The sequence below is a fragment of the Hyperolius riggenbachi genome, chromosome 3 (assembly GCF_040937935.1).
Source record: "Hyperolius riggenbachi isolate aHypRig1 chromosome 3, aHypRig1.pri, whole genome shotgun sequence".
In the NCBI taxonomy this organism is placed as follows: domain Eukaryota; kingdom Metazoa; phylum Chordata; class Amphibia; order Anura; family Hyperoliidae; genus Hyperolius; species Hyperolius riggenbachi.
The window spans coordinates 50312891-50335532 of NC_090648.1; the positions used below are offsets into that span (position 1 = coordinate 50312891).

The 22642-nt window shown below is 35.3% G+C and overlaps 1 protein-coding gene across 1 annotated transcript in view; it reads right to left on the minus strand.

The window, feature by feature from the left end:
* The window catches only part of LOC137562096 (serine-rich adhesin for platelets-like), a 174237-nt gene that overhangs the window by 116072 nt on the left and 35523 nt on the right, over positions 1 to 22642 (minus strand). The window contains exons 29-52 of the mRNA XM_068273433.1: positions 21683 to 21787; positions 21193 to 21297; positions 20105 to 20209; positions 19015 to 19119; positions 17501 to 17605; positions 17011 to 17115; positions 15493 to 15597; positions 15003 to 15107; positions 13912 to 14016; positions 13311 to 13415; positions 12821 to 12925; positions 11307 to 11411; positions 10817 to 10921; positions 9298 to 9402; positions 8808 to 8912; positions 7717 to 7821; positions 7115 to 7219; positions 6625 to 6729; positions 5107 to 5211; positions 4617 to 4721; positions 3526 to 3630; positions 2925 to 3029; positions 2435 to 2539; positions 919 to 1023 (exon numbers count right to left, since the gene is read on the minus strand). Coding sequence (XP_068129534.1) covers positions 919 to 1023; positions 2435 to 2539; positions 2925 to 3029; positions 3526 to 3630; positions 4617 to 4721; positions 5107 to 5211; positions 6625 to 6729; positions 7115 to 7219; positions 7717 to 7821; positions 8808 to 8912; positions 9298 to 9402; positions 10817 to 10921; positions 11307 to 11411; positions 12821 to 12925; positions 13311 to 13415; positions 13912 to 14016; positions 15003 to 15107; positions 15493 to 15597; positions 17011 to 17115; positions 17501 to 17605; positions 19015 to 19119; positions 20105 to 20209; positions 21193 to 21297; positions 21683 to 21787 — 2520 coding nt within the window. The remainder of the gene's footprint in view (positions 1 to 918; positions 1024 to 2434; positions 2540 to 2924; positions 3030 to 3525; positions 3631 to 4616; positions 4722 to 5106; positions 5212 to 6624; positions 6730 to 7114; positions 7220 to 7716; positions 7822 to 8807; positions 8913 to 9297; positions 9403 to 10816; positions 10922 to 11306; positions 11412 to 12820; positions 12926 to 13310; positions 13416 to 13911; positions 14017 to 15002; positions 15108 to 15492; positions 15598 to 17010; positions 17116 to 17500; positions 17606 to 19014; positions 19120 to 20104; positions 20210 to 21192; positions 21298 to 21682; positions 21788 to 22642) is intronic.

Sequence of the window (22642 nt, forward strand, 5' to 3'; positions counted from 1 at the left end):
TCTATCAACAACGTCTTTTAACTGCAAATCAGATGTGAAGCTATGAACATCACTCCTGCCCATATCTCCAAGCAGATGTATCCACTCAGGTCTTTACATTAACTAAAAGTTTACCAGAAAGAGTTTCTGTAAGGGCCCGTTCAGATCAGAAATGCGGATGGCTATGCGTGCGGAACGCGTGCGGACCGCAACGCGTACGAACGCATGGCCATCCGCGTTTGTGTGCGTTGCGTGGCTGATCCCATCACTGAAAAGTGAATGGGACAGCCACGCGTTTTTGCAAAATCTGCGTGCAGCATGCGTTCCCGGACCGCACAGGTCCGGAACGCATGCAGTGTGAACATCAGACATTGCACTCTATGCAATGTCTGATGTCGTGCGTTTTGGCCACCTGCACGCGTTTCCAAAACGCGGCTGGAAACGCGTGCAGTGTGAACGGGCCCTTAATGTTGGGGATGAAGGGCTGGCTGTTGTACAGTTTCCATCAGGACAATTATGAGATGTGGTGCTGTCTGAAGCAGAGTTGGTCTGGTCTAAAATGAAGAATAGGTTAGATTTCATTGTGTTGCTTTGACAACATGAACAAAATTGTTTCAGCCAAACTGAATTTCTGTTTTTTCAATGGATTAAACAGATTTATTTTTCTATACCCTGCTATAAATACAATACACTTTAAAGGAGATGATATTGGTGATGCATGGCAAATCATGTGCTCAAAGTTGACATCATGATCAATTCCTTCAGCACTAACATAAGGGACAAATCTCTGACAAACTTGCATAATTCATTTTTATTAAATCAAGGATATACAGACAATGTCTTTCCAGTGCACATGAGATTTGTTGCTATGAAGATTGCTCTTACCCTTATCTGCAAGCAGATTTCTCACTCATATTTTTATATTAGCTAAACATTTACCAGATAGAGATTCTGTGGTTGTTGTGGATGAAAGACTCGTGGTTTTACAGTTTCCATCAGGACAATTATCGGATGTGGTGCTGTCTGAAGCAGAACTGGTCTGGTCTAAAATGAAGAAAAGGTTAGATTTCATTGTGTTGCTTTGACAACATGTTCAAAGTAATTTATGGAAACTGCATTGCTGTTTCTTTAAGGGACTCATGAGAATCTATTTTTAAGGTTTTTTTTTTCTTTCTGACCTTCTGTACCCTGATATAAACCTTCTTAACCCATTTGTGTTCCGTTGTTTTCACTTGAGAAATGTTTACCTCCCATTCATTAGCCTATAACTTTATCACTACTTATCACAATGAACTGATCTATATCTTGTTTTTTCCGCCACCAATTAGGCTTTTTTTGGGGGGTACATTTTGCTAAGAGCCACTTTACTGTAAATGCATTTTAACAGGAAGAATAAGAAAAAAATGGAAAAAATTCATTATTTCTCAGTTTTCAGCCATTATAGTTTTAAAATAATACATGCCTCCATAATTAAAACTCATGTATTGTATTTGCCCATATGTCCCGGTTATTGCACCATTAAAATTATGTCCCTATTACAATGTATGGCGACAATATTTTATTTGGAAATAAAGGTGCATTTTTTCCGTTTTGCATCTATCACTATTTACAAGTTAAAAATAAAAAAAATATAGAAATATTTCATCTTTACATTGATATTTAAAAAGTTTAGACCCTTAGGTAAATATTTAAATGTTTTTTTATTGTAATGTTTTTTTTTATAATAAACATTTTTATTTGGGTAGTTTTGGGAGGGTGGGATGTAAACAATAGGTTTATAGTGTAAATGTGTGTTGATTTTTTTTTTTACTTTTAGTTGTAGTATTACTTTTTGGCCACAAGATGGCGACCATGAGTTTGTTTACATGACGTCACTCTATGTGTAACATACGCTTAGAGAAACGCATGGAGGAGGTAACAGCCAGAAAAAGCGCAGCTTCCGAGAGAAGCTGTCGCTTTTTCAGCGGGGGAGAGGAATCAGTGATCGGGCACCATAGCCCGATTCACTGATTGCCTGGCTAATGAACCGTGGGCCTGGAGAGCGCGTGCACGCGCGCGATCGGCCGCGGGAGCGCGCATGGTTCCTGGACGTAGTTTCTACGTCCAGGAACTAAAATGGGTTAAAATGTCTTACTCTTCATATTTAAAATTACTTCTAAAGGTTATCTAACTTATCACAATCATCGACCTACTGGATATACAATGCACTTTCAAGAGAGTATCTCAAAAATGTAAGGGAAATCATGTGCTCAAAGTGGATATCATAATCAATTTCCTCATCACTAGTACACTGCTTCAACCTCTCTTACAAATTCACAAAATCCATTTTCCATTAGATCCAGAATCTATCAACGTCTTTTAACTGCAAATCAGATGTGAATCTATGAACATCACTCCTGCCCATATCTCCAAGCAGATGTATCCACTCAGGTCTTTACATTAACTAAAAGTTTACCAGAAAGAGTTTCTGTAAATGTTGGGGATGAAGGGCTGGCTGTTGTACAGTTTCCATCAGGACAATTATGAGATGTGGTGCTGTCTAAAGCAGAGTTGGTCTGGTCTAAAATGAAGAAAAGCTTAGATTTCATTGTGTTGCTTGCACAAAATGAGCAAAATTATTTCAGCCAAACTGGATTTCTGTTTTTTCAGTGGATTAAATAGATTTATTTTTCTATACCCTGCTATAAATACAATACACTTTAAAGGAGATGATATTGGTGATGCGTGGAAAATCATGTGCTCAAAGTTGACATCATGATCAATACCTTCAGCACTAACATAAGGGACAAATCTCTGACAAACTTGCATAATTCATTTTTATTAAATCAAGGATATACAGACAATGTCTTTCCAGTGCACATGAGATTTGTTGCTATGAAGATTGCTCTTACCCTTATCTGCAAGCAGATTTCTCACTCATATTTTTATATTAGCTAAACATTTACCAGATAGAGATTCTGTGGTTGTTGTGGATGAAAGACTCGTTGTTTTACAGTTTCCATCAGGACAATTATCGGATGTGGTGCTGTCTGAAGCAGAACTGGTCTGGTCTGAAATGAAGAAAAGGTTAGATTTCATTGTGTTGCTTTGACAACATGTTCAAAGCATTTTATGGAAACTGAATTGCCGTTTCTTTAAGGGACTCATGAGAATCTATTTTTAAGGGTTTTTTTTCTTTCTGATCTTCTGTACCCTGATATATACCTTCTTAAAATGTCTTACTCTTCAAATTTATAATTGCTTCTAAAGGTTAGCTAAGTTATCACAATCATCGACCTACTGGATATACAATGCACTTTCAAGAGAGTATCTCAAAAATGTAAGGGAAATCATGTGCACAAAGTGGATATCATAATCAATTTCTTCATCACTAGTACACTGGTTCAACCTCTCTTACAAATTCACAAAATCCATTTTCCATTAGATCAAGAATCTATCAACAACATCTTTTAACTGCATATCAGATGTGAAGCTATGAACATCACTACTGCCCATATCTCCAAGCAGATGCATCCACTCAGGTCTTTACATTAACTAAAAGTTTACCAGAAAGAGTTTCTGTAAATGTTGGGGATGAAGGGCTGGCTGTTGTACAGTTTCCATCAGGACAATTATGAGATGTTGTGCTGTCTGAAGCAGAGTTGGTCTGGTCTAAAATGAAGAAAAGGTTAGATTTCATTGTGTTGCTTGCACAACATGAACACAATTATTTCAGCCAAACTGGATTTTTGTTTTTTCAATGGATTAAACAGATTTATTTTTCTATACCCTGCTATAAATACAATACACTTTAAAGGAGATGATATTGGTGATGCATGGAAAATCATGTACTCAAAGTTGACATCATGATCAATACCTTCAGCACTAACATAAAGGACAAATCTCTGACAAACTTGCATAATTCATTTTTATTAAATCAAAGATATACAGACAATGTCTTTCCAGTGCACATGAGATTTGTTGCTATAAAGATTGCTCTTACCGTTATCTGCAAGCAGATTTCTCACTCATATTTTTATATTAGCTAAACATTTACCAGATAGAGATTCTGTGGTTGTTGTGGATGAAAGACTCGTTGTTTTACAATTTCCATCAGGACAATTATCGGATGTGGTGCTGTCTGAAGCAGAACTGGTCTGGTCTAAAATGAAGAAAAGGTTAGATTTCATTGTGTTGCTTTGACAACATGTTCAAAGTATTTTATGGAAACTGCATTGCCATTTCTTTAAGGGACTCATGGGAATCTTTTTTTAAGGTTTTTTTTTCTTTCCGACCTTCTGTACCCTGATATAAACCTTCTTAAAATGTCTTACTCTTCAAATTTATAATTGCTTCTAAAGGTTTGCTAAGTTATCACAATCATCGACCTACTGGATATACAATGCACTTTCAAGAGAGTATCTCAAAAATTTAAGGGAAATCATGTGCACAAAGTGGATATCATAATCAATTTCTTCATCACTAGTACACTGGTTCAACCTCTCTTACAAATTCACAAAATCCATTTTCCATTAGATCAAGAATCTATCAACAACGTCTTTTAACTGCAAATCAGATGTGAAGCTATGAACATCACTACTGCCCATATCTCCAAGCAGATGCATCCACTCAGGTCTTTACATTAACTAAAAGTTTACCAGAAAGAGTTTCTGTAAATGTTGGGGACGAAGGGCTGGCTGTTGTACAGTTTCCATCAGGACAATTATGAGATGTGGTGCTGTCTGAAGCAGAGTTGGTCTGGTCTAAAATGAAGAAAAGGTTAGATTTCATTGTGTTGCTTGCACAACATGAACACAATTATTTCAGCCAAACTGAATTTCTCTTTTTTCAATGGATTAAACAGATTTATTTTTCTATACCCTGCTATAAATACAATACACTTTAAAGGAGATGATATTGGTGATGCATGGCAAATCATGTGCTCAAAGTTGACATCATGATCAATTCCTTCAGCACTAACATAAGGGACAAATCTCTGACAAACTTGCATAATTCATTTTTATTAAATCAAGGATATACAGACAATGTCTTTCCAGTGCACATGAGATTTGTTGCTATAAAGATTGCTCTTACCCTTATCTGCAAGCAGATTTCTCACTCATATTTTTATATTAGCTAAACATTTACCAGATAGAGATTCTGTGGTTGTTGTGGATGAAAGACTCGTGGTTTTACAGTTTCCATCAGGACAATTATCGGATGTGGTGCTGTCTGAAGCAGAACTGGTCTGGTCTGAAATGAAGAAAAGGTTAGATTTCATTGTGTTGCTTTGACAACATGTTCAAAGTATTTTATGGAAACTGCATTGCTGTTTCTTTAAGGGACTCATGAGAATCTATTTTTAAGGTTTTTTTTTTCTTTCTGACCTTCTGTACCCTGATATAAACCTTCTTAACCCATTTGTGTTCCGTTGTTTTCACTTGAGAAATGTTCACCTCCCATTCATTAGCCTATAACTTTATCACTACTTATCACAATGAACTGATCTATATCTTGTTTTTTCCGCCACCAATTAGGCTTTTTTTGGGGGTACATTTTGCTAAGAGCCACTTTACTGTAAATGCATTTTAACAGGAAGAATAAGAAAAAAATGGAAAAAATTCATTATTTCTCAGTTTTCAGCCATTATAGTTTTAAAATAATACATGCCTCTATAATTAAAACTCATGTATTGTATTTGCCCATATGTCCCGGTTATTGCACCATTAAAATTATGTCCCTATTACAATGTATGGCGACAATATTTTATTTGGAAATAAAGGTGCATTTTTTCCGTTTTGCATCTATCACTATTTTCAAGTTAAAAATAAAAAAAATATAGAAATATTTCATCTTTACATTGATATTTAAAAAGTTTAGACCCTTAGGTAAATATTTAAATGTTTTTTTATTGTAATGTTTTTTTATAATAAACATTTTTATTTGGGTAGTTTTGGGAGGGTGGGATGTAAACAATAGGTTTATAGTGTAAATGTGTGTTGATTTTTTTTTTTTTACTTTTAGTTGTAGTATTACTTTTTGGCCACAAGATGGCGGCCATGAGTTTGTTTACATGACATCACTCTAAGTGTAACATACGCTTAGAGAAACGCATGGAGGAGGTAACAGCCAGAAAAAGCGCAGCTTCCGAGAGAAGCTGTCGCTTTTTCAGCGTGGGAGAGGAATCAGTGATCGGGCACCATAGCCCGATTCACTGATTGCCTGGCTAATGAACCGTGGGCCGGGAGAGCGCATGCACGCGTGCGATCGGCCGCGGGAGCGCGCATGGTTCCTGGACGTAGTTTCTACGTCCAGGAACTAAAATAGGTTAAAATGTCTTACTCTTCATATTTAAAATTACTTCTAAAGGTTATCTAACTTATCTCAATCATCGACCTACTGGATATACAATGCACTTTCAAGAGAGTATCTCAAAAATGTAAGGAAAATCATGTGCACAAAGTGGATATCATAATCAATTTCTTCATCACTAGTACACTGGTTCAACCTCTCTTACAAATTCACAAAATCCATTTTCCATTAGATCAAGAATCTATCAACAACGTCTTTTAACTGCAAATCAGATGTGAAGCTATGAACATCACTCCTGCCCATATCTCCAAGCAGATGTATCCACTCAGGTCTTTACATTAACTAAAAGTTTACCAGAAAGAGTTTCTGTAAATGTTGGGGATGAAGGGCTGGCTGTTGTACAGTTTCCATCAGGACAATTATGAGATGTGGTGCTGTCTGAAGCAGAGTTGGTCTGGTCTAAAATGAAGAATAGGTTAGATTTCATTGTGTTGCTTGCACAAAATGAGCAAAATTATTTCAGCCAAACTGGATTTCTGTTTTTTCAGTGGATTAAATAGATTTATTTTTCTATACCCTGCTATAAATACAATACACTTTAAAGGAGATGATATTGGTGATGCGTGGAAAATCATGTGCTCAAAGTTGACATCATGATCAATACCTTCAGCACTAACATAAGGGACAAATCTCTGACAAACTTGCATAATTCATTTTTATTAAATCAAGGATATACAGACAATGTCTTTCCAGTGCACATGAGATTTGTTGCTATGAAGATTGCTCTTACCCTTATCTGCAAGCAGATTTCTCACTCATATTTTTATATTAGCTAAACATTTACCAGATAGAGATTCTGTGGTTGTTGTGGATGAAAGACTCGTTGTTTTACAGTTTCCATCAGGACAATTATCGGATGTGGTGCTGTCTGAAGCAGAACTGGTCTGGTCTGAAATGAAGAAAAGGTTAGATTTCATTGTGTTGCTTTGACAACATGTTCAAAGCATTTTATGGAAACTGAATTGCCGTTTCTTTAAGGGACTCATGGGAATCTATTTTTAAGGGTTTTTTTTTCTTTCTGATCTTCTGTACCCTGATATATACCTTCTTAAAATGTCTTACTCTTCAAATTTATAATTGCTTCTAAAGGTTAGCTAAGTTATCACAATCATCGACCTACTGGATATACAATGCACTTTCAAGAGAGTATCTCAAAAATGTAAGGGAAATCATGTGCACAAAGTGGATATCATAATCAATTTCTTCATCACTAGTACACTGGTTCAACCTCTCTTACAAATTCACAAAATCCATTTTCCATTAGATCAAGAATCTATCAACAACATCTTTTAACTGCATATCAGATGTGAAGCTATGAACATCACTACTGCCCATATCTCCAAGCAGATGCATCCACTCAGGTCTTTACATTAACTAAAAGTTTACCAGAAAGAGTTTCTGTAAATGTTGGGGATGAAGGGCTGGCTGTTGTACAGTTTCCATCAGGACAATTATGAGATGTTGTGCTGTCTGAAGCAGAGTTGGTCTGGTCTAAAATGAAGAAAAGGTTAGATTTCATTGTGTTGCTTGCACAACATGAACACAATTATTTCAGCCAAACTGGATTTTTGTTTTTTCAATGGATTAAACAGATTTATTTTTCTATACCCTGCTATAAATACAATACACTTTAAAGGAGATGATATTGGTGATGCATGGAAAATCATGTACTCAAAGTTGACATCATGATCAATACCTTCAGCACTAACATAAAGGACAAATCTCTGACAAACTTGCATAATTCATTTTTATTAAATCAAAGATATACAGACAATGTCTTTCCAGTGCACATGAGATTTGTTGCTATAAAGATTGCTCTTACCGTTATCTGCAAGCAGATTTCTCACTCATATTTTTATATTAGCTAAACATTTACCAGATAGAGATTCTGTGGTTGTTGTGGATGAAAGACTCGTTGTTTTACAATTTCCATCAGGACAATTATCGGATGTGGTGCTGTCTGAAGCAGAACTGGTCTGGTCTAAAATGAAGAAAAGGTTAGATTTCATTGTGTTGCTTTGACAACATGTTCAAAGTATTTTATGGAAACTGCATTGCCATTTCTTTAAGGGACTCATGGGAATCTTTTTTTAAGGTTTTTTTTTCTTTCCGACCTTCCGTACCCTGATATAAACCTTCTTAAAATGTCTTACTCTTCAAATTTATAATTGCTTCTAAAGGTTTGCTAAGTTATCACAATCATCGACCTACTGGATATACAATGCACTTTCAAGAGAGTATCTCAAAAATTTAAGGGAAATCATGTGCACAAAGTGGATATCATAATCAATTTCTTCATCACTAGTACACTGGTTCAACCTCTCTTACAAATTCACAAAATCCATTTTCCATTAGATCAAGAATCTATCAACAACGTCTTTTAACTGCAAATCAGATGTGAAGCTATGAACATCACTACTGCCCATATCTCCAAGCAGATGCATCCACTCAGGTCTTTACATTAACTAAAAGTTTACCAGAAAGAGTTTCTGTAAATGTTGGGGACGAAGGGCTGGCTGTTGTACAGTTTCCATCAGGACAATTATGAGATGTGGTGCTGTCTGAAGCAGAGTTGGTCTGGTCTAAAATGAAGAAAAGGTTAGATTTCATTGTGTTGCTTGCACAACATGAACACAATTATTTCAGCCAAACTGAATTTCTCTTTTTTCAATGGATTAAACAGATTTATTTTTCTATACCCTGCTATAAATACAATACACTTTAAAGGAGATGATATTGGTGATGCATGGCAAATCATGTGCTCAAAGTTGACATCATGATCAATTCCTTCAGCACTAACATAAGGGACAAATCTCTGACAAACTTGCATAATTCATTTTTATTAAATCAAGGATATACAGACAATGTCTTTCCAGTGCACATGAGATTTGTTGCTATAAAGATTGCTCTTACCCTTATCTGCAAGCAGATTTCTCACTCATATTTTTATATTAGCTAAACATTTACCAGATAGAGATTCTGTGGTTGTTGTGGATGAAAGACTCGTGGTTTTACAGTTTCCATCAGGACAATTATCGGATGTGGTGCTGTCTGAAGCAGAACTGGTCTGGTCTGAAATGAAGAAAAGGTTAGATTTCATTGTGTTGCTTTGACAACATGTTCAAAGTATTTTATGGAAACTGCATTGCTGTTTCTTTAAGGGACTCATGAGAATCTATTTTTAAGGTTTTTTTTTTCTTTCTGACCTTCTGTACCCTGATATAAACCTTCTTAACCCATTTGTGTTCCGTTGTTTTCACTTGAGAAATGTTCACCTCCCATTCATTAGCCTATAACTTTATCACTACTTATCACAATGAACTGATCTATATCTTGTTTTTTCCGCCACCAATTAGGCTTTTTTTGGGGGTACATTTTGCTAAGAGCCACTTTACTGTAAATGCATTTTAACAGGAAGAATAAGAAAAAAATGGAAAAAATTCATTATTTCTCAGTTTTCAGCCATTATAGTTTTAAAATAATACATGCCTCTATAATTAAAACTCATGTATTGTATTTGCCCATATGTCCCGGTTATTGCACCATTAAAATTATGTCCCTATTACAATGTATGGCGACAATATTTTATTTGGAAATAAAGGTGCATTTTTTCCGTTTTGCATCTATCACTATTTTCAAGTTAAAAATAAAAAAAATATAGAAATATTTCATCTTTACATTGATATTTAAAAAGTTTAGACCCTTAGGTAAATATTTAAATGTTTTTTTATTGTAAAGTTTTTTTTATAATAAACATTTTTATTTGGGTAGTTTTGGGAGGGTGGGATGTAAACAATAGGTTTATAGTGTAAATGTGTGTTGATTTTTTTTTTTTTACTTTTAGTTGTAGTATTACTTTTTGGCCACAAGATGGCGGCCATGAGTTTGTTTACATGACATCACTCTAAGTGTAACATACGCTTAGAGAAACGCATGGAGGAGGTAACAGCCAGAAAAAGCGCAGCTTCCGAGAGAAGCTGTCGCTTTTTCAGCGTGGGAGAGGAATCAGTGACCGGGCACCATAGCCCGATTCACTGATTGCCTGGCTAATGAACCGTGGGCCGGGAGAGCGCATGCACGCGCGCGATCGGCCGCGGGAGCGCGCATGGTTCCTGGACGTAGTTTCTACGTCCAGGAACTAAAATAGGTTAAAATGTCTTACTCTTCATATTTAAAATTACTTCTAAAGGTTATCTAACTTATCTCAATCATCGACCTACTGGATATACAATGCACTTTCAAGAGAGTATCTCAAAAATGTAAGGAAAATCATGTGCACAAAGTGGATATCATAATCAATTTCTTCATCACTAGTACACTGGTTCAACCTCTCTTACAAATTCACAAAATCCATTTTCCATTAGATCAAGAATCTATCAACAACGTCTTTTAACTGCAAATCAGATGTGAAGCTATGAACATCACTCCTGCCCATATCTCCAAGCAGATGTATCCACTCAGGTCTTTACATTAACTAAAAGTTTACCAGAAAGAGTTTCTGTAAATGTTGGGGATGAAGGGCTGGCTGTTGTACAGTTTCCATCAGGACAATTATGAGATGTGGTGCTGTCTGAAGCAGAGTTGGTCTGGTCTAAAATGAAGAATAGGTTAGATTTCATTGTGTTGCTTTGACAACATGAACAAAATTGTTTCAGCCAAACTGAATTTCTGTTTTTTCAATGGATTAAACAGATTTATTTTTCTATACCCTGCTATAAATACAATACACTTTAAAGGAGATGATATTGGTGATGCATGGCAAATCATGTGCTCAAAGTTGACATCATGATCAATTCCTTCAGCACTAACATAAGGGACAAATCTCTGACAAACTTGCATAATTCATTTTTATTAAATCAAGGATATACAGACAATGTCTTTCCAGTGCACATGAGATTTGTTGCTATGAAGATTGCTCTTACCCTTATCTGCAAGCAGATTTCTCACTCATATTTTTATATTAGCTAAACATTTACCAGATAGAGATTCTGTGGTTGTTGTGGATGAAAGACTCGTGGTTTTACAGTTTCCATCAGGACAATTATCGGATGTGGTGCTGTCTGAAGCAGAACTGGTCTGGTCTAAAATGAAGAAAAGGTTAGATTTCATTGTGTTGCTTTGACAACATGTTCAAAGTAATTTATGGAAACTGCATTGCTGTTTCTTTAAGGGACTCATGAGAATCTATTTTTAAGGTTTTTTTTTTCTTTCTGACCTTCTGTACCCTGATATAAACCTTCTTAACCCATTTGTGTTCCGTTGTTTTCACTTGAGAAATGTTTACCTCCCATTCATTAGCCTATAACTTTATCACTACTTATCACAATGAACTGATCTATATCTTGTTTTTTCCGCCACCAATTAGGCTTTTTTTGGGGGGTACATTTTGCTAAGAGCCACTTTACTGTAAATGCATTTTAACAGGAAGAATAAGAAAAAAATGGAAAAAATTCATTATTTCTCAGTTTTCAGCCATTATAGTTTTAAAATAATACATGCCTCCATAATTAAAACTCATGTATTGTATTTGCCCATATGTCCCGGTTATTGCACCATTAAAATTATGTCCCTATTACAATGTATGGCGACAATATTTTATTTGGAAATAAAGGTGCATTTTTTCCGTTTTGCATCTATCACTATTTACAAGTTAAAAATAAAAAAAATATAGAAATATTTCATCTTTACATTGATATTTAAAAAGTTTAGACCCTTAGGTAAATATTTAAATGTTTTTTTATTGTAATGTTTTTTTATAATAAACATTTTTATTTGGGTAGTTTTGGGAGGGTGGGATGTAAACAATAGGTTTATAGTGTAAATGTGTGTTGATTTTTTTTTTTACTTTTAGTTGTAGTATTACTTTTTGGCCACAAGATGGCGACCATGAGTTTGTTTACATGACGTCACTCTATGTGTAACATACGCTTAGAGAAACGCATGGAGGAGGTAACAGCCAGAAAAAGCGCAGCTTCCGAGAGAAGCTGTCGCTTTTTCAGCGGGGGAGAGGAATCAGTGATCGGGCACCATAGCCCGATTCACTGATTGCCTGGCTAATGAACCGTGGGCCTGGAGAGCGCGTGCACGCGCGCGATCGGCCGCGGGAGCGCGCATGGTTCCTGGACGTAGTTTCTACGTCCAGGAACTAAAATGGGTTAAAATGTCTTACTCTTCATATTTAAAATTACTTCTAAAGGTTATCTAACTTATCACAATCATCGACCTACTGGATATACAATGCACTTTCAAGAGAGTATCTCAAAAATGTAAGGGAAATCATGTGCTCAAAGTGGATATCATAATCAATTTCCTCATCACTAGTACACTGCTTCAACCTCTCTTACAAATTCACAAAATCCATTTTCCATTAGATCCAGAATCTATCAACGTCTTTTAACTGCAAATCAGATGTGAATCTATGAACATCACTCCTGCCCATATCTCCAAGCAGATGTATCCACTCAGGTCTTTACATTAACTAAAAGTTTACCAGAAAGAGTTTCTGTAAATGTTGGGGATGAAGGGCTGGCTGTTGTACAGTTTCCATCAGGACAATTATGAGATGTGGTGCTGTCTAAAGCAGAGTTGGTCTGGTCTAAAATGAAGAAAAGCTTAGATTTCATTGTGTTGCTTGCACAAAATGAGCAAAATTATTTCAGCCAAACTGGATTTCTGTTTTTTCAGTGGATTAAATAGATTTATTTTTCTATACCCTGCTATAAATACAATACACTTTAAAGGAGATGATATTGGTGATGCGTGGAAAATCATGTGCTCAAAGTTGACATCATGATCAATACCTTCAGCACTAACATAAGGGACAAATCTCTGACAAACTTGCATAATTCATTTTTATTAAATCAAGGATATACAGACAATGTCTTTCCAGTGCACATGAGATTTGTTGCTATGAAGATTGCTCTTACCCTTATCTGCAAGCAGATTTCTCACTCATATTTTTATATTAGCTAAACATTTACCAGATAGAGATTCTGTGGTTGTTGTGGATGAAAGACTCGTTGTTTTACAGTTTCCATCAGGACAATTATCGGATGTGGTGCTGTCTGAAGCAGAACTGGTCTGGTCTGAAATGAAGAAAAGGTTAGATTTCATTGTGTTGCTTTGACAACATGTTCAAAGCATTTTATGGAAACTGAATTGCCGTTTCTTTAAGGGACTCATGGGAATCTATTTTTAAGGTTTTTTTTTCTTTCTGATCTTCTGTACCCTGATATATACCTTCTTAAAATGTCTTACTCTTCAAATGTATAATTGCTTCTAAAGGTTAGCTAAGTTATCACAATCATCGACCTACTGGATATACAATGCACTTTCAAGAGAGTACCTCAAAAATGTAAGGGAAATCATGTGCACAAAGTGGATATCATAATCAATTTCTTCATCACTAGTACACTGGTTCAACCTCTCTTACAAATTCACAAAATCCATTTTCCATTAGATCAAGAATCTATCAACAACATCTTTTAACTGCATATCAGATGTGAAGCTATGAACATCACTACTGCCCATATCTCCAAGCAGATGCATCCACTCAGATCTTTACATTAACTAAAAGTTTACCAGAAAGAGTTTCTGTAAATGTTGGGGATGAAGGGCTGGCTGTTGTACAGTTTCCATCAGGACAATTATGAGATGTTGTGCTGTCTGAAGCAGAGTTGGTCTGGTCTAAAATGAAGAAAAGGTTAGATTTCATTGTGTTGCTTGCACAACATGAACACAATTATTTCAGCCAAACTGGATTTTTGTTTTTTCAATGGATTAAACAGATTTATTTTTCTATACCCTGCTATAAATACAATACACTTTAAAGGAGATGATATTGGTGATGCATGGAAAATCATGTACTCAAAGTTGACATCATGATCAATACCTTCAGCACTAACATAAAGGACAAATCTCTGACAAACTTGCATAATTCATTTTTATTAAATCAAAGATATACAGACAATGTCTTTCCAGTGCACATGAGATTTGTTGCTATAAAGATTGCTCTTACCGTTATCTGCAAGCAGATTTCTCACTCATATTTTTATATTAGCTAAACATTTACCAGATAGAGATTCTGTGGTTGTTGTGGATGAAAGACTCGTTGTTTTACAATTTCCATCAGGACAATTATCGGATGTGGTGCTGTCTGAAGCAGAACTGGTCTGGTCTAAAATGAAGAAAAGGTTAGATTTCATTGTGTTGCTTTGACAAAATGTTCAAAGTATTTTATGGAAACTGCATTGCCATTTCTTTAAGGGACTCATGGGAATCTTTTTTTAAGGTTTTTTTTTCTTTCCGACCTTCTGTACCCTGATATAAACCTTCTTAAAATGTCTTACTCTTCAAATTTATAATTGCTTCTAAAGGTTTGCTAAGTTATCACAATCATCGACCTACTGGATATACAATGCACTTTCAAGAGAGTATCTCAAAAATTTAAGGGAAATCATGTGCACAAAGTGGATATCATAATCAATTTCTTCATCACTAGTACACTGGTTCAACCTCTCTTACAAATTCACAAAATCCATTTTCCATTAGATCAAGAATCTATCAACAACGTCTTTTAACTGCAAATCAGATGTGAAGCTATGAACATCACTACTGCCCATATCTCCAAGCAGATGCATCCACTCAGGTCTTTACATTAACTAAAAGTTTACCAGAAAGAGTTTCTGTAAATGTTGGGGACGAAGGGCTGGCTGTTGTACAGTTTCCATCAGGACAATTATGAGATGTGGTGCTGTCTGAAGCAGAGTTGGTCTGGTCTAAAATGAAGAAAAGGTTAGATTTCATTGTGTTGCTTGCACAACATGAACACAATTATTTCAGCCAAACTGAATTTCTCTTTTTTCAATGGATTAAACAGATTTATTTTTCTATACCCTGCTATAAATACAATACACTTTAAAGGAGATGATATTGGTGATGCATGGCAAATCATGTGCTCAAAGTTGACATCATGATCAATTCCTTCAGCACTAACATAAGGGACAAATCTCTGACAAACTTGCATAATTCATTTTTATTAAATCAAGGATATACAGACAATGTCTTTCCAGTGCACATGAGATTTGTTGCTATAAAGATTGCTCTTACCCTTATCTGCAAGCAGATTTCTCACTCATATTTTTATATTAGCTAAACATTTACCAGATAGAGATTCTGTGGTTGTTGTGGATGAAAGACTCGTGGTTTTACAGTTTCCATCAGGACAATTATCGGATGTGGTGCTGTCTGAAGCAGAACTGGTCTGGTCTGAAATGAAGAAAAGGTTAGATTTCATTGTGTTGCTTTGACAACATGTTCAAAGTATTTTATGGAAACTGCATTGCTGTTTCTTTAAGGGACTCATGAGAATCTATTTTTAAGGTTTTTTTTTTCTTTCTGACCTTCTGTACCCTGATATAAACCTTCTTAACCCATTTGTGTTCCGTTGTTTTCACTTGAGAAATGTTCACCTCCCATTCATTAGCCTATAACTTTATCACTACTTATCACAATGAACTGATCTATATCTTGTTTTTTCCGCCACCAATTAGGCTTTTTTGGGGGATACATTTTGCTAAGAGCCACTTTACTGTAAATGCATTTTAACAGGAAGAATAAGAAAAAAATGGAAAAAATTCATTATTTCTCAGTTTTCAGCCATTATAGTTTTAAAATAATACATGCCTCTATAATTAAAACTCATGTATTGTATTTGCCCATATGTCCCGGTTATTGCACCATTAAAATTATGTCCCTATTACAATGTATGGCGACAATATTTTATTTGGAAATAAAGGTGCATTTTTTCCGTTTTGCATCTATCACTATTTTCAAGTTAAAAATAAAAAAAATATAGAAATATTTCATCTTTACATTGATATTTAAAAAGTTTAGACCCTTAGGTAAATATTTAAATGTTTTTTTATTGTAATGTTTTTTTATAATAAACATTTTTATTTGGGTAGTTTTGGGAGGGTGGGATGTAAACAATAGGTTTATAGTGTAAATGTGTGTTGATTTTTTTTTTTTTACTTTTAGTTGTAGTATTACTTTTTGGCCACAAGATGGCGGCCATGAGTTTGTTTACATGACATCACTCTAAGTGTAACATACGCTTAGAGAAACGCATGGAGGAGGTAACAGCCAGAAAAAGCGCAGCTTCCGAGAGAAGCTGTCGCTTTTTCAGCGTGGGAGAGGAATCAGTGATCGGGCACCATAGCCCGATTCACTGATTGCCTGGCTAATGAACCGTGGGCCGGGAGAGCGCATGCACGCGCGCGATCGGCCGCGGGAGCGCGCATGGTTCCTGGACGTAGTTTCTACGTCCAGGAACTAAAATAGGTTAAAATGTCTTACTCTTCATATTTAAAATTACTTCTAAAGGTTATCTAACTTATCTCAATCATCGACCTACTGGATATACAATGCACTTTCAAGAGAGTATCTCAAAAATGTAAGGAAAATCATGTGCACAAAGTGGATATCATAATCAATTTCTTCATCACTAGTACACTGGTTCAACCTCTCTTACAAATTCACAAAATCCATTTTCCATTAGATCAAGAATCTATCAACAACGTCTTTTAACTGCAAATCAGATGTGAAGCTATGAACATCACTCCTGCCCATATCTCCAAGCAGATGTATCCACTCAGGTCTTTACATTAACTAAAAGTTTACCAGAAAGAGTTTCTGTAAATGTTGGGGATGAAGGGCTGGCTGTTGTACAGTTTCCATCAGGACAATTATGAGATGTGGTGCTGTCTGAAGCAGAGTTGGTCTGGTCTAAAATGAAGAATAGGTTAGATTTCATTGTGTTGCTTTGACAACATGAACAAAATTGTTTCAGCCAAACTGAATTTCTGTTTTTTCAATGGATTAAACAGATTTATTTTTCTATACCCTGCTATAAATACAATACACTTTAAAGGAGATGATATTGGTGATGCATGGCAAATCATGTGCTCAAAGTTGACATCATGATCAATTCCTTCAGCACTAACATAAGGGACAAATCTCTGACAAACTTGCATAATTCATTTTTATTAAATCAAGGATATACAGACAATGTCTTTCCAGTGCACATGAGATTTGTTGCTATGAAGATTGCTCTTACCCTTATCTGCAAGCAGATTTCTCACTCATATTTTTATATTAGCTAAACATTTACCAGATAGAGATTCTGTGGTTGTTGTGGATGAAAGACTCGTGGTTTTACAGTTTCCATCAGGACAATTATCGGATGTGGTGCTGTCTGAAGCAGAACTGGTCTGGTCTAAAATGAAGAAAAGGTTAGATTTCATTGTGTTGCTTTGACAACATGTTCAAAGTAATTTATGGAAACTGCATTGCTGTTTCTTTAAGGGACTCATGAGAATCTATTTTTAAGGTTTTTTTTTTCTTTCTGACCTTCTGTACCCTGATATAAACCTTCTTAACCCATTTGTGTTCCGTTGTTTTCACTTGAGAAATGTTTACCTCCCATTCATTAGCCTATAACTTTATCACTACTTATCACAATGAACTGATCTATATCTTGTTTTTTCCGCCACCAATTAGGCTTTTTTTGGGGGGTACATTTTGCTAAGAGCCACTTTACTGTAAATGCATTTTAACAGGAAGAATAAGAAAAAAATGGAAAAAATTCATTATTTCTCAGTTTTCAGCCATTATAGTTTTAAAATAATACATGCCTCCATAATTAAAACTCATGTATTGTATTTGCCCATATGTCCCGGTTATTGCACCATTAAAATTATGTCCCTATTACAATGTATGGCGACAATATTTTATTTGGAAATAAAGGTGCATTTTTTCCGTTTTGCATCTATCACTATTTACAAGTTAAAAATAAAAAAAATATAGAAATATTTCATCTTTACATTGATATTTAAAAAGTTTAGACCCTTAGGTAAATATTTAAATGTTTTTTTATTGTAATGTTTTTTTATAATAAACATTTTTATTTGGGTAGTTTTGGGAGGGTGGGATGTAAACAATAGGTTTATAGTGTAAATGTGTGTTGATTTTTTTTTTTACTTTTAGTTGTAGTATTACTTTTTGGCCACAAGATGGCGACCATGAGTTTGTTTACATGACGTCACTCTATGTGTAACATACGCTTAGAGAAACGCATGGAGGAGGTAACAGCCAGAAAAAGCGCAGCTTCCGAGAGAAGCTGTCGCTTTTTCAGCGGGGGAGAGGAATCAGTGATCGGGCACCATAGCCCGATTCACTGATTGCCTGGCTAATGAACCGTGGGCCTGGAGAGCGCGTGCACGCGCGCGATCGGCCGCGGGAGCGCGCATGGTTCCTGGACGTAGTTTCTACGTCCAGGAACTAAAATGGGTTAAAATGTCTTACTCTTCATATTTAAAATTACTTCTAAAGGTTATCTAACTTATCACAATCATCGACCTACTGGATATACAATGCACTTTCAAGAGAGTATCTCAAAAATGTAAGGGAAATCATGTGCTCAAAGTGGATATCATAATCAATTTCCTCATCACTAGTACACTGCTTCAACCTCTCTTACAAATTCACAAAATCCATTTTCCATTAGATCCAGAATCTATCAACGTCTTTTAACTGCAAATCAGATGTGAATCTATGAACATCACTCCTGCCCATATCTCCAAGCAGATGTATCCACTCAGGTCTTTACATTAACTAAAAGTTTACCAGAAAGGGTTTCTGTAAATGGTGGGGATGAAGGGCTGGCTGTTGTACAGTTTCCATCAGGACAATTATGAGATGTGGTGCTGTCTAAAGCAGAGTTGGTCTGGTCTAAAATGAAGAAAAGCTTAGATTTCATTGTGTTGCTTGCACAAAATGAGCAAAATTATTTCAGCCAAACTGGATTTCTGTTTTTTCAGTGGATTAAATAGATTTATTTTTCTATACCCTGCTATAAATACAATACACTTTAAAGGAGATGATATTGGTGATGCGTGGAAAATCATGTGCTCAAAGTTGACATCATGATCAATACCTTCAGCACTAACATAAGGGACAAATCTCTGACAAACTTGCATAATTCATTTTTATTAAATCAAGGATATACAGACAATGTCTTTCCAGTGCACATGAGATTTGTTGCTATGAAGATTGCTCTTACCCTTATCTGCAAGCAGATTTCTCACTCATATTTTTATATTAGCTAAACATTTACCAGATAGAGATTCTGTGGTTGTTGTGAATGAAAGACTCGTTGTTTTACAGTTTCCATCAGGACAATTATCGGATGTGGTGCTGTCTGAAGCAGAACTGGTCTGGTCTGAAATGAAGAAAAGGTTAGATTTCATTGTGTTGCTTTGACAACATGTTCAAAGCATTTTATGGAAACTGAATTGCCGTTTCTTTAAGGGACTCATGGGAATCTATTTTTAAGGTTTTTTTTCTTTCTGATCTTCTGTACCCTGATATATACCTTCTTAAAATGTCTTACTCTTCAAATTTATAATTGCTTCTAAAGGTTAGCTAAGTTATCACAATCATCGACCTACTGGATATACAATGCACTTTCAAGAGAGTATCTCAAAAATGTAAGGGAAATCATGTGCACAAAGTGGATATCATAATCAATTTCTTCATCACTAGTACACTGGTTCAACCTCTCTTACAAATTCACAAAATCCATTTTCCATTAGATCAAGAATCTATCAACAACATCTTTTAACTGCATATCAGATGTGAAGCTATGAACATCACTACTGCCCATATCTCCAAGCAGATGCATCCACTCAGGTCTTTACATTAAATAAAAGTTTACCAGAAAGAGTTTCTGTAAATGTTGGGGATGAAGGGCTGGCTGTTGTACAGTTTCCATCAGGACAATTATGAGATGTTGTGCTGTCTGAAGCAGAGTTGGTCTGGTCTAAAATGAAGAAAAGGTTAGATTTCATTGTGTTGCTTGCACAACATGAACACAATTATTTCAGCCAAACTGGATTTTTGTTTTTTCAATGGATTAAACAGATTTATTTTTCTATACCCTGCTATAAATACAATACACTTTAAAGGAGATGATATTGGTGATGCATGGAAAATCATGTGCTCAAAGTTGACATCATGATCAATACCTTCAGCACTAACATAAGGGACAAATCTCTGACAAACTTGCATAATTCATTTTTATTAAATCAAGGATATACAGACAATGTCTTTCCAGTGCACATGAGATTTGTTGCTATGAAGATTGCTCTTACCCTTATCTGCAAGCAGATTTCTCACTCATATTTTTATATTAGCTAAACATTTACCAGATAGAGATTCTGTGGTTGTTGTGGATGAAAGACTCGTTGTTTTACAATTTCCATCAGGACAATTATCGGATGTGGTGCTGTCTGAAGCAGAACTGGTCTGGTCTAAAATGAAGAAAAGGTTAGATTTCATTGTGTTGCTTTGACAACATGTTCAAAGTATTTTATGGAAACTGCATTGCCATTTCTTTAAGGGACTCATGGGAATCTTTTTTTAAGGTTTTTTTTCTTTCCGACCTTCTGTACCCTGATATAAACCTTCTTAAAATGTCTTACTCTTCAAATTTATAATTGCTTCTAAAGGTTTGCTAAGTTATCACAATCATCGACCTACTGGATATACAATGCACTTTCAAGAGTATCTCAAAAATTTAAGGGAAATCATGTGCACAAAGTGGATATCATAATCAATTTCTTCATCACTAGTACACTGGTTCAACCTCTCTTACAAATTCACAAAATCCATTTTCCATTAGATCAAGAATCTATCAACAACGTCTTTTAACTGCACATCAGATGTGAAGCTATGAACATCACTACTGCCCATATCTCCAAGCAGATGCATCCACTCAGGTCTTTACATTAACTAAAAGTTTACCAGAAAGAGTTTCTGTAAATGTTGGGGATGAAGGGCTGGCTGTTGTACAGTTTCCATCAGGACAATTATGAGATGTGGTGCTGTCTGAAGCAGAGTTGGTCTGGTCTAAAATGAAGAAAAGGTTAGATTTCATTGTGTTGCTTTGACAACATGAACAAAATTGTTTCAGCCAAACTGAATTTCTGTTTTTTCAATGGATTAAACAGATTTATTTTTCTATACCCTGCTATAAATACAATACACTTTAAAGGAGATGATATTGGTGATGCATGGAAAATCATGTGCTCAAATTTGACATCATGATCAATTTCTTTAGCACTAACATAAGGGACAAATCTCTGACAAACTTGCATAATTCATTTTTATTAAATCAAGGATATACAGACAATGTCTTTCCAGTGCACATGAGATTTGTTGCTATGAAGATTGCTCTTACCCTTATCTGCAAGCAGATTTCTCACTCATATTTTTATATTAGCTAAACATTTACCAGATAGAGATTCTGTGGTTGTTGTGGATGAAAGACTCGTTGTTTTACAGTTTCCATCAGGACAATTATCGGATGTGGTGCTGTCTGAAGCAGAACTGGTCTGGTCTAAAATGAAGAAAAGGTTAGATTTCATTGTGTTGCTTTGACAACATGTTCAAAGTAATTTATGGAAACTGCATTGCTGTTTCTTTAAGGGACTCATGAGAATCTATTTTTAAGTTGTTTTTTTTCTTTCTGACCTTCTGTACCCTGATATAAACCTTCTTAACCCATTTGTGTTCCGTTGTTTTCACTTGAGAAATGTTCACCTCCCATTCATTAGCCTATAACTTTATCACTACTTATCACAATGAACTGATCTATATCTTGTTTTTTCCGCCACCAATTAGGCTTTTTTTGGGGGGTACATTTTGCTAAGAGCCACTTTACTGTAAATGCATTTTAACAGGAAGAATAAGAAAAAAATGGAAAAAAATCATTATTTCTCAGTTTTCAGCCATTATAGTTTTAAAATAATACATGCCTCTATAATTAAAACTCATGTATTTTATTTGCCCATATGTCCCGGTTATTGCACCATTAAAATTATGTCCCTATTACAATGTATGGCGACAATATTTTATTTGGAAATAAAGGTGCATTTTTTCCGTTTTGCATCTATCACTATTTACAAGTTAAAAATAAAAAAAATATAGAAATATTTCATCTTTACAAGTGATATTTAAAAAGTTTAGACCCTTAGGTAAATATTTACATGTTTTTTTATTGTAATGTTTTTTTATAATAAACATTTTTATTTGGGTAGTTTTGGGAGGGTGGGATGTAAACAATAGGTTTATAGTGTAAATGTGTGTTGATTTTTTTTTTTACTTTTAGTTGTAGTATTACTTTTTGGCCACAAGATGGTGGCCATGAGTTTGTTTACATGACGTCACTCTAAGTGTAACATACGCTTAGAGA